Genomic DNA, 12,600 nt, shown 5'->3' with positions numbered 1-12,600 from the left:
GAATTTTGAGAGAAGGTCACCCTACCCACTTTGCTCCTTGAGGGCCATTGATTACTTTCTGTCCGCTTGGTTTTCCATTATTACCAGGGACCACTTTTCCATTTCCATTTTTCGTTGTAAGATTTGGTCTGCCATTATAACCTGAAACAGGGAAGAAAACACACTATTTTGAAGAAAACTGTGCAATTTACAAACCATATTTTAAACTGCAAGTAAAAGCATTTTCTGGTTCATCTGAATATAAATTAGAACAGAAAAAGGCCTCATCATACTCCACAAACCAGGCACTCCATTTCTTCTTGGAGCAACTGTTGTGACACTGTCAGATTTTTGCAGCTGACACAAGAACACAAATTGTTTTTACTGAAGAGGTTAAACACCCATTGTTTGTGTCTATCATGTTTATTTGTCCCCCACCGCTCTTTTTTTTTTTTTTTTTTTAAGAAAGCAGGGCAACATTTCTTCATGGCACTACAGTCATTAAAATGTTTGTGATCTTTGTAAGCATTTCAGAAGTGGGATGAAGGATGGAACCATTATTAAACACAACCCTTTGTTCAATCCTATCCTTATACAAAGCTGTAGCGACAAACTGAAAGGAGAGGGAATGGGAATTATCTCTACAACTGTTTTTTTAACCTGGAAAAGGAAGGAATCTCCTTCTCTAGCTGAAAACCCACTAAACAGAAGCACACTCAGGTCAGAAGTGGAGAAGCACTGAGCTGTAGGCCCCCCAGCTCTGAAAGGGCAGCAATTTTCACATTTTATCTGAGAGATTTGCCTCCAAAAAATATAATGGGAAAAAAATATAGACTAGAAAAAAATTAACTGAACAATTGGCAGCTATAACGTCACAACTGCATTGCTAGTAGTAACCTTAATAACCTCAGTACGGAAATTTGGGTGTTTTTCATGCCATACATCTCATCCCCCATGGTATTATTCAAGGTCTACTGCCATCTTAAAGGTCTTTAAGCTGCTGAACCTCTACACAACACTGAGTCTGACTGAAGTACATCAGATGCAACAGCCCAGCTGCACAGTCCTCACTGCGTAACAGTGAGGCCACTTTGAACAAAACATCACTACCCACAGGTAACACAGAAGGTATTTACTAAAACACTCAGGGCACTAAATACTATTTTGTATGCCCATGCATTGGAGGGAGAAAAGGTGTTTCTACCTAGCAAAGTCACTGAGGCTGTCAGGGATTTTCCATAGGTGACATGAAGAATCACTACCTTAATGTGTAGTGGACCCTCTATTCTACTACCCAGGGCTTCAGATATTCTGTCAGAAAGCAAGTCTCTAACTTTTTGGGTAAACCACAGCCATAAAGGTATCAGATGGCCTGGCTGTGATGGGCACAGTCATCAACAGGTATGGGCAACCCTGAGCTGTCACTTAGAAAAAAGAGGAAAGTGGCTTAAAAATTCATCAAAGAAAACATGGAATACCAGGGCATGAGGAAACACCTCACTGTCTAGGTGGTACTATGGAAGCCACAAAGGCCTTTTAGTCATCCATGATGAAGAGCTACTTGAGACGCAGTCATATTCTGAGTACAAATGGGCTTTCAATGAGCATTCAATTAAATCATTGCTCAATAAGGAACTTTTCCAATTTACCACCAAACTGCCACCCTCTCTGGATCATGGGATCTTGTGCAGATCAGACTACAGGAGAAATGGTCTGGAGCACCACATTACACCAAACAGTCAACATCCTCGAGAACTAGGCTTCCCAGCAACCAACAAAATAAAAAGCAACACATATAAGTAATTGAACCTGCATCCTGCTGGAGGACTTTTCATCTAACTGCTGATCTTAGGAAAAACACATTTAGTGACATTAGTACAACAAAGTCAGGATACCTGGTCTATAAGGAGGTCTAACAAATTGCCGCTGAGAAGGGCTCCCTAGCCTGGAGTTCAGTAGTCGCTGACGAGGAGACAAAGTGGAAGAAACTGCTGGAGAAATGGTGTGTGTGGTGATAGATGCAGAAGAACGTGGCCAGACAAAGCTTGGTTTAGATGGGGCATGTTTGTTAGAGGACTGAGTAATCTGTGATGATATGGCAGAGCTTCTTGGTGATTCAGAAGACACTTTTAATATTGAAGGTTTTTCCATCTCTTCTTCTTCAGAACTTACTTTGTGAGGTAGAAGAGTGTCCATAGATTTTCTTTTATTGCTAGCAGTATCTTCATATATGTTTTTGTTACCTCTAGAAACAGAAGGGGACCGTTTTGCTGCTAAAGATGTGGGTTTCTCTTCCATTTCTTTCTGATCATATTCACTGTAATAATCATCCTCTTCATTAGAAACTGACTGATGAGATTTAGATGAAGAGGGGGAGGGAACTTTTTGAGGAAGTTCAGTGTTAGACATTTTTGAGGGCAACAGGCCATATTTTTTCTCTGTTTGGGATGCTGTTCTTGTAGCAACTCCTGAGCGAGTAGGTAATGAAGGACGAGCTTGTCTCGAAGTGGATGACAATCTCTGATTATACTGGTTGTCTTTTGCAGCACTGGAGTCTGGCTGAGTATGTTTTGGTTTGTAGGAAGGTACCTGAGAACCTGGCTGCTGTTGCTTTGATGGAGATGAACTTGAGCTTCCCTGAGAGAAAGATGCAGATAATCCCCTAGAAGAGGACACATCTTTAAGAAACACAGAGCGCCTGCTTGCTCTGTCACTGCCCTCTGTTCCATCCTCGTCATCATCTTCCTGCAACTCCTCATTACTTTGGGATGAGACGTGAGATGGGAGGCGCCGGCCCCTTGAATGCAGTATGGAAGGACTGGTTTGTGCCCTCTGTGCAGGCTCTGAGTGAGAGATCTTCTCCACTGGAAGACGAGAAGTGACTGTCATTCTAGGCAAAGACTTGCTTGGTTTTGATCGAGCGAGCGTTTCTTTTACCTCTCGATTGCCCTGCTCTTCTGGTTTGTATTTTGAAAGAGAAGACTGCAAAAGAGAATGTTTTTCTGGAGCAGCTGTTTGACTTTGTTGTTCTTCTGAGTCAGAGTGGGGTGATTTTTCACTGTGTGTCTCTCTAGGATGATAATCAGAATCGACCTGAGGATTTCTTCTCTTCGAATAGATTGCTGAAGAAGACTGCCTGGAAGAGGGCAAATTAGGAAATAAGGGGTTTTCATCTTGCGAGTCCTCCCTATAATTCTTATCAACATCCTTTCCCTTGGATTTGGCACTGGTGGAGGAGCGAGAGTGAGATGAAGTGTAACCAGGAGCAGCAGCCCTTGATGAGACTGCTGCCGCAGCTGATTTCGAACCCTTCCATGGGCGGGAAGTGGAGCCTGAGGATAGCCTTGTTTGCTGTGACCTAGAACTGGGCTGTCCTGCTCTGTCCTCTGCTTCTTCACTGTCAAACTCATTATGGCTGTCACGAGCATGGGAATCTGCTGATTTGGAAGCAGGTTGATGTGAATGACCTAGAGAGCCAAATCTACTGCGATGGCCTAAGACACCCTCATGAGAGACAGCAGACTGACGATTTGATGGCGATGCATGGCGACCTGGCTCTGAAGTTTTAGAAGACACTTTCACCAGGATGGGGTCAGGCTTCCCTTCCACATTACTTGCAAGACCATTATTTATGGAGGGCAGAGGATGGGAAGAGGTCTTAGGAGGCACATTGTTGTTGCTTTGCCTCAATTGCTTTGTTTCATTATCTGTGTATCTGGGAACAGAGGCAGAAGAATGTTGTGCTGATGATGGTAACAGTGCTGGTGGCTCACGTTTCTCTGTGCTCATATGGCTTGACACCTCAGATGTCTGGGTACGAACAGATGTCCTCCCTGAGGCAAGGACAGGGTGGACTGGCCGACTAGGGGATAAGGGTTTAACATTCCTCCTCTGGTCCTGGGCTTTTGGTGGTGATGCTGTAGCTTCCTGGGAGGAATCATGACTATCTGTCACTTCAGTGGACTGGAGGTCAGGTTCCAGCTCTCCTGTCTTCCTAGAAGGTACCTGAGATTTACTTAGGACCCCTCGAGTCAAGATTTTGTTCTTATATTCAGAAAGAAGACTCTTCTTATCACTAACACCAGCTGAATGCTTGGAAGAAGGTGACAGCTGGGCTTTTGAAGAAACAGAAGAACTTTGAGAAGGAGATGAGCCAGCATTCCCAGTCTTTTTAGCCTCTGAATTATCTTGAATATTTGTCTTTTGCTGAGCAACTGAATCCTCATGAGCAGCTAAGGGCAAAAAGAAAAGTGTTTATTCGCAACAATAGAAGATTCACAAAAACTGACCAAAAGCAGAAACCATGCAGGTAGCAAGAACAAAACAATTTATGACAGAGAATATGAGACAATAATTATTTCTGTATTAACCAAGCCGTGGAGTCCAGCCAATCTAAGTCTTGAGTTCTAAGAAGGTACCTATGTGGAATTACTGCAGCTTGGATAAAACATAGACCAATTAAAATCAAATATCTAAAATCAGGGACTGCAACACCCTTTCAGGAGAATCAAATCTTCAGCAAAATTTAGTTATGTTGATGGCATGGTGCTACATTATCCCATGTAAGGCTGTGGCCCACCTTTTTAGCTACCCCAGAAAATATTCTGTCCCTACAACAGTAACGTTTTGGCAAGAGCCAAACACAAGGAGTAGTATCTGAGTAAGACACTAAGTGACTTTCAAGAGTGGGAACAGAACAGCCAAAGACCCAGAGAGAGCATCGCATTCTTTAGCCTTTGGATAACAAGAGCACATAACATTGTCACAGATTATGGCATACATTTATTTAAGAGGCTAAAATGTCCATAAAGATGTCTTTTTATATGCTGAAGAGTGACAAAGACTTATTTGGACAATGTAGTGATGAAAAGAGCAAGCAGAAACAATATTAAGGAAGTCAAATCCCACGGGTCAGACAGAATGCAGAGGTGAGTCAGTAAGAATTAACACAACTGGGACCAAGGCAAGAGAGGATGAACTACAGCACTGGTTCACGGCTTGGTACTCACCTGCTGGGATGGCGACACTGAAAGCTTTTGACTGAGGACCCGGTCCCCTCCTGTTTGCCGCACGAATTTTGAAAATATAGCGCTCCCCAGCCTGCAGACCATCTATTATGGCTGATGTTGTAGCTCCAGAGTAGGTGATGGACTTTGCTCCAAAAGGCTTGAGAGCCGGGGCGTATGAAAGAATGTATTCTGAAATGATTTGGCAGACGGTTGGAAGGAGGAAACTGAAAACAGTCCTGTTTCCAGCGGACAGACTGTATGGGTAGGATGAATTAGAACGTGCATTACTAAAATTAATACACTAGCAATGCACGCCGAATCAACAGCTGGAGTATAAAGACATGAGAGAGAGATACACGTATATATGTAGGTTAAGTTGAATATTTGTTCTTATTCAGAAGAGATATTTCTACGAGAAAATGTTAGGACTGCAGATTTGCCAAATAGTAGCAACATCACGTCTGTCCAACAAAATCAGTGTATGACACACTGTGCTTAACCAGAGCTAGGGCCAAACACTACAACATAGAGAGCAAAGCAAGGTCTGGTTGCCACTTTGAAGCTCACCCTGCTCTCACCTTTGAGTTCTGAATTATTGTGATACCTGTGCTCTGTCTTAGCCTTCTGTATTGAGAGAAATTTCAGCCCTATAGAACAATTCTGGGCATGAAGAGGAATCTTCCCATTATACTCCTAAAGAGTGGAGGTGAGATCTCAGACATGTGCAAGCTCTGTTTTCTTTTCAAATCCTCTGTAAGAGGCATAGGCATCACACAAAACCAGGGTTTTGATAATAAATTTCATGAGCTTTCTCTGCCAGCTTTCTCTCTCTACACAAAACCCCACAATAATACCTGAGGAGCCAGAGGGCCACAATGAGAAAACTCTAGAACATAATGGCACCTCTTTTTTTTCTGAAGGTGAGCCCATATTCATTGTGTTAAGAAATAAGCCATGCACAGTTTATCAAAATCAAGGGGGGGAAAAAAAATCAATATTTTATATGCAAATACATTTAATGTTCCACTGAAAAACAAATCAAGGTATCAGGAGGCATGAATCTCTTTTTTTTAATTGTTTTTCTTTCCATTTTTTTACACAGGAGTTGCTTTCATGGCACAGACACGGGTGTTGCTTCTGATAACTCTCAAATGGCTACTGGATAACATTTTTTCTCATGATTTTAATATGTGTTATAAATACATAAAAGGACAGGGTTGAAAAACAAAAGGATCAAAAGACAAAAATTCCTGATTACCACATGCTATCAAAATGACCATGAAATGCTGATTCTATGATTTTAGTTAGCCAGTAAAAATATCTTGTCATTTATTTAGTTTAAAACTAAGACCTCTCCTATAACACTTCATACTCAAACAACAATATATCAGATGTGTATAAGCATTCAGCCCTTGAATATTAGGTATCATTAAAATGATTGCCTTGGATGAATCATCTAATAACAATGCAGACAAAACTGCACAAAGAGCTACAGATTGATAAAAATTAGGAGCAGACTTGAAATATAAGATAATGTCCCTGCATGACCCTTCTTACAGAAATAATGATTCTTGGACACAACTGCAGCTCCATTGAAGCAATTGGCCAGACTTCTACTGACTTAAAAAAAGGAAGGAATTCTACGACTGCCCTGAAGAACACATAAAGCAGATCTTGCAGACATGGCGTACCTCCCTCCAGGCCAAAGATTTTTCAAATCCTGAGATGCTGTAGTGCTGATAAGAGACCTCCAAAAACTTGGGAAATTTGAGAACAGAATCCTGTTAACCACTGAAGAACAGGAGGCTAAAAAATCAGTCTCATTTTCCGAGGGAAACAGGAAAAAAAAATCAGAGAGCAAGCTTTTTCTTTTTCTTTAATTCTATGCAAAAACTTAGCCAACTGGCAAATTATCTTTATGACTATGTGCAATAACACTACAGTACAAAGATTTATGCATGATCTCTGCTGAAATCAGATTTGTGTTTGCTTCTTAAGCTGAGGATTTCCTTCCATGACAAACTAAAACACAACATTAACCCACTCACTTTCTTGGCAACTACCCAACTTTCTCCTCTTCAACTAATTCTTAAAAATCTTTCTGGAAACTTCCTTCTTGAGTCTCATTTTGACCTGCCTATTAACGGAAGAAGAGGTAAAATGTGCATGCATGATACCCCAGGAACCCCTGTGACATCCCAGGCAGACAGTGACAGTGGCTTCTCAGTGGCACTGTGGAGACACTGGGCCGGAAACATGAAAATCTTGCTTGGGTTTAATCAAGTGAAAGAATCCTGGCACAGTCAAGGTTCCAGCTTACTGCAGGGCAGCAGTCTGCCTCTGAGAACACCAACTTCTTGAGGGAGTTAGAAACCAACAGTGAAGACTCACCTTTGACTTTTCCTTCACTCTCTGGAAGAGCATCCCAGGATGCTGCTACAGAGGTTGGTTTCCCCTTTAATGGCCAAACATCCAAATTTTCAGGTGCACTGGCAGGAGCTGAAAAACAGCCATATGCAGAAGAGGCAAGTAAGAATCAACACAGCATACACCCTTTGCTCCATAGCAGAGATTCCTATACAGCTACTTCAAAGACAAATGTGAAGAGTACACATGGCTCAGGTCCATGCTTGTCTCTGTCTCATCTCTCTCTCTCTAACTGCCATAGTGAAATTTTATTCCATATTTTTAGGAACAGGAGGTCTGCAGAAGACTGCTATTGTGGTTTAGATGGAATGACATGGTAATTTGGTTGTTGTGGACTACTTCCCTGTACCAAAGAGGCTTAACAGTTTCTCCACGGAGGTGGCAGGAGTTAAATTTTCTGTTCACAGAGAAGAATGGAAGCCAGGTTGTTGCTCTCAGAGGAAGGGGAACATCTAGCTGCAGGGCTCCAAGGCGTCGACCCGTCCCACCAAAATACCTAAGCTGCCTCCCCTTGTTCTCCTTGCACCACAAGAGCAGCTGGATGTGCTCTCCTGGTGTGCTTCACTACCCCAGGGATGCAGGCAGCAGCACTGAGGCCTTTCCTATATCTCAACCCTCTGGTGCCCCAAGCAATCACTTGTCTCGTTCTGGCTTTCCTTCAAGCCAGCCCTATTCCACAGCTCAAACCCTACGACTTGTGTTACCCCGAGGACCCTTTGAATGCATACCTGCCTCTGGGGTCCGCTGGTAAACAGACACGCTCCATTTGCCTTCCTTTTCTCCCTCCAAGATTTGGATGGCGAACTCGTACATAGTGTCTGGCACTAGGTTCTCCACCAGTGCCCGCCGGTTGGACACCTGCTTGTAATCCCACCTGGCCGATTCCCCCTTTTCCCGATAGCGAACATTATACTGCCTGGCATCAGAAACACAGGAAAAGAAAAGTTTGCGTGTGGAAGCCTAGCATTAGCAGAACCAGAGTGGGACAGGGATGCTTTGCCCTCAAGTAGCCTGCAGGGGCTTAGGGAGGAAGAGACCCAGCTGCAAACAACAAAGTAGCAACAACAAAACCCAGCGCGTTTTTTCCTTCCTCTAACTGAGTGTGATTGCTTTCACTCCAAAGGATGGACCACTCTTTCAAGACTCTTACTCAAAACACCCTCTTCCCTGGGGGAAAGCTGCAGGATTTCCTGAACTGAGCCAGGCATCCTGGGGGTTTCCACACCACCATCTCACTGCCCCATGGCCATGGGCACGGCTGGACTGCTGGCAGGCCCTTGCTCCCAGAGTGGCACCAGTGGCTCAGTTCCCCCCTGTCTGCCTAGGTAACTGCTTCCACAAAGAAACAGAGAACATCTAAAATGACTAGTTTTCCTGCTGTGACTCTCAGGTCATTTCAGCACCAGTTTGCACAGCTCTTCGGTGTTCCCAGGCTGAGCAACACAATCCAGTGCTTTCAGATCTTTGGCAGTTTCCAGCCCATTTCCTTGTTTGTTTTGGTCTCCAACTGCTGCAGCATGCTGCCATAACCCAAGCTCTCACTCACAGAGAGCTCGTGGGGCCTCAGCCTCAGTTTTATGGAGTTTTTGGAGGGTCAGAGGATGCAGGGTGCAATGATGGGTAGTCTTTCCCACTGCAGCAATGATTCCTCCACCCACAGTATGGTCATCTCAAAGCTGTAGTCTGTTTTGACAATTCAACACTTCACCTCTGTGGGGTGTGCCTTGTCCCCCACTCCTTTTTTCCCCATTCATCTTTGGGGATTTGCTGGCTGTGGTGATATACCAACACTGGAACAGCCAAACACCCAACCTGGTGCTGGCAGTGTTTCAGAAGAGATGCAAACCCCTGTAGTACAACACTCACACAGATCTCTAAATGCTAACGAGCAGGGCGCTAGGAAGCAAGCTAAATTATTTGCACAACCAACAGCAATTAAATAAATGCAAAAGCATTCAGTAGAGCATTGGCAGCAGTTCCCCTTCAGTACCCATTTAATAAGCCCAGGGCTAAGTACCTATTTGCTGCAACCTTCCGCTTTTCATACAGTGGGTCTGTCCAAGTAACAAGCACAGACTGAGAGGACATAACTCGAACAGTTACGTCTTGTGCCACCTCCACCTCCTCCTCCTCTGAAATGGCAAAACAGAACAGCACATCATTAGCAACATTGGAGTTCTCATAAAAAAAACCAGCAAATGTGGGAGTGGAAAACTAATTACGTTGATTACAGATGGTATTTCATAGAAAGGCAATTTCTTTTGTTAGCTGTATGCCTGCAAGACCGCAGTACTAATACCTTCTACGGTCCTTCAATATTCTATTCGTCCCCAAACTGTCACTCACAGCAAATGTTTTATTAACATACTCATATTCACCATCTCTGGCAAATGCACTGCTAGAGGTACCTGCAGAGCAGAAATTTTGTCTTAAAGAAAATTCTGAGGTTTTAAAATTGGGTTTCATTTTGAAGGGCAATAAAACCTTCTTCAAAATTTTTTTCACAAGGGAGAATTAGTGTATATTTCATGGTTTCGAGTGCTTCAAACAGGTTGTTTGAATTCAGCTTTAATTTTTTTATGGTATACAAGAAAAAAATGAAAAAAATCATTGAAGTGGGCAGTTTTGACATATCAGAGTACCTTTTGCAAATAATTAACAAAATTTTAAAATTAAGTGAAACTAATTTGATATTTTGAGGTTTTTTATTTTGACGAGGTTCCCTTTTCTATCTGTCCATAAGTTGTTTTAAGTCTACTGGCCAATGAAAGGTTTATTACTTTTCCTTATTAACGTAACAGTAACTATTTCCAAGTCTCCCAAAGGCACAGAATGTACAAGGCACGACCTTCCAGAGAGAGTTTTATAGACAAGTAACATTGGAAAAAATATCGAAGTCTCATGAAAGGAAAGGAGCCAGTAAACTCTGGAGAATGATCTCATTCTCTAGGGATCTTACTCATCTATGACTGAAATTCAGTGAGAGATTGCCCTTCTCTTTAGCAAGTGGCACATTAGCCCAAAACCCAACAATGCCTGCAAGATGGCATGCAGCAGAGAGGCACATTTCCCCTCTTCCAAAAAGGTTTTTAATGCAGAGGGTTTTCAGACAGTTCCAGGGTTTCCAAAATAGTTACTATACAAAAATGGCCAAGAGGACTCATCTACTAACCACAAGTAGCTTAGGGGCCTATTTACAAAGTTTTGCAATGGAAGCACCTGAAGAAAGAGAGCATGAGAAATGGGTGAGCATCACCCCTCCAGAAAAGGTGTGAAATGGGATTTCAATACAGTTCAACCACAATCCTCAGTTCTGGCACAGGTGGCATAATTCCGGCATCACCATCAAAATCTCCTAAACACTTTGCCATTCCCATGCCATTCACGTCACAGTGTGAGGGGTTAAAAAAGCACACCGGCATGGAGATGACTCAGAATCTCACTCATCCTTTTTAACCGTGGAAGCAGCATGTAATAACTTCTTTCCAAAGAAAGTGAATTTTTTTGATGACCAGGTTGACACTTCTGGTAATCGACCCTTCAGGAAAGGGGTTATAGATCTGAGAAAAATAAGGCATATCATTTTGGGGGTCCTGGCTTTGATTTAATCAGGTCTTCTCATGCAGTTACTGCAATGCGCAACATTTGTCAGTAGAGAGAGAGGAAGAGATTAAAGGAAAAAAACCCAAGCAGGATCTCAGAAACTCAACCAACCATGTTACAAAGTTGTATTGTTTTATTAATCCTGCCTGAATTAGAGACATCCATCAAGCTCTTTACCACACAGAGAAAAATCTAGGAGCTTCAGCACCAAAAGGCTTCCAGTGTAAAAATCACAAAGCTATCTCTTTGCATCCAATTGTCTCCACTCATTGACGGTACATGTGAAAGAAACATACCTGTGACTTTTCTTTTAGTTAAAGATGACCTGTAGACAGGTTGGCTCCGTCCTTGTGAGCTCCGTGATGACAGTGAAACCACATGAACTGATTCAGAGGCTGTGCATGCAGGGAGAAAACAGAAGATTTCCTATAACCTTTTTAATTTAAAAGAAATAATGGATTTCAGAGGAGTCCCACCACATGCAAGCAGAATCTGAGCTACGGCTCTTCTCTCCACCCTTTCCCTTTGCTGTTAATATGACACACTTGCACATGGTGCCTCTTTAACATAGCATCAAGTTCTCCCACAATTTCTACCCTATTCTCTACGTAATACCCTTCCTCTGCTAAGATACAGAACACAATTATAACAAGTATTTTCATTTATAGGAAGAAGGGGTTTTGACAGCTAGGACAGCACGTGATGTGAGCTCACCTAGCAGCCACAGGGGACTACAGAAGTGTGCTAGCTAAGCCAGGTGCCATCAGGCAAATTTGACTCACCTAGTTTTCTTGCTTCCTGGTTCTGTCGCTCTTGTGGCATTGGAGCATAGCCCATCCTTCGGTTGCTCTCTCCATATCCACGGGGATAACCTTGGGATCTGCTGTGTGGACCTCTGAAGCCTGCCCCATAAGGTGGTTTCCACCGAAAAGGTAACTTGCCATCTGGAGACTGGGCTCGGAATCTCAGAGGTCTGCTTGGCATGTCTTTCTCTTCACAAGATAAGCAAACACACACACAAACCCCAGGACAGTTACTATGAAGCACATGACACGTACAGCAGCCAACATATGCCTGTTGCAAGCACATCTATCAAGATAAGAATAAAGGGCATCATTTTACAGCTTTTATATTTTTTCTGCAAAACCAAATTGGAGTAACAGCAAGCTTTCCAAGCAGGATGTACAATACTCAACAGTGTCTTTTCCCAGGCCCTTCAGACAGACTGGTGCAAGACCTTGAAAGCAAAAACACATCATGATACAAGGACTCCTGCCAGAAACTGGGGATGTCTTGTAGCTTTCCTGTTTAAGTATTTTCCTTTTTTTAAAACCCCCTTTTCCTTAGTTCAGGCACACCAGTACATTATTTTTTGGGGGGAAGAGCTAAAGTTCAGTGTAAAATGGAGCACAGAACAGTTTTACTGTTAAAAGCTGATTCTTTTCTGCTAAACCCATCTCTATAATGGTTCTGCTCCCCAACAGAGTCTTATCTAAAATGTCCATTCAGCATATGCCTCAACTCCTGACTTCCCAAACTCCCATTATATGATCCCTTGAGCACTGTAGAAGGTACTTCATGC

General features: G+C 42.8%; 1 protein-coding gene across 1 annotated transcript in view; it reads right to left on the bottom strand.

The window, feature by feature from the left end:
* The window catches only part of FNDC1 (fibronectin type III domain containing 1), a 62,535-nt gene that overhangs the window by 27,638 nt on the left and 22,297 nt on the right, over positions 1–12,600 (bottom strand). Inside the window, exons 2-9 of the mRNA XM_040060268.2 lie at positions 11,801–12,010; positions 11,315–11,413; positions 9,433–9,547; positions 8,144–8,331; positions 7,380–7,487; positions 4,989–5,177; positions 1,875–4,211; positions 26–141 (exon numbers count right to left, since the gene is read on the bottom strand). Coding sequence (XP_039916202.2) covers positions 26–141; positions 1,875–4,211; positions 4,989–5,177; positions 7,380–7,487; positions 8,144–8,331; positions 9,433–9,547; positions 11,315–11,413; positions 11,801–12,010 — 3,362 coding nt within the window. The remainder of the gene's footprint in view (positions 1–25; positions 142–1,874; positions 4,212–4,988; positions 5,178–7,379; positions 7,488–8,143; positions 8,332–9,432; positions 9,548–11,314; positions 11,414–11,800; positions 12,011–12,600) is intronic.

Source organism: Hirundo rustica, chromosome 3 (genome assembly GCF_015227805.2).
Source record: "Hirundo rustica isolate bHirRus1 chromosome 3, bHirRus1.pri.v3, whole genome shotgun sequence".
NCBI classification, from domain to species: Eukaryota; Metazoa; Chordata; class Aves; order Passeriformes; family Hirundinidae; genus Hirundo; species Hirundo rustica.
This window is presented reverse-complemented; position numbering and strand designations above follow the sequence as displayed.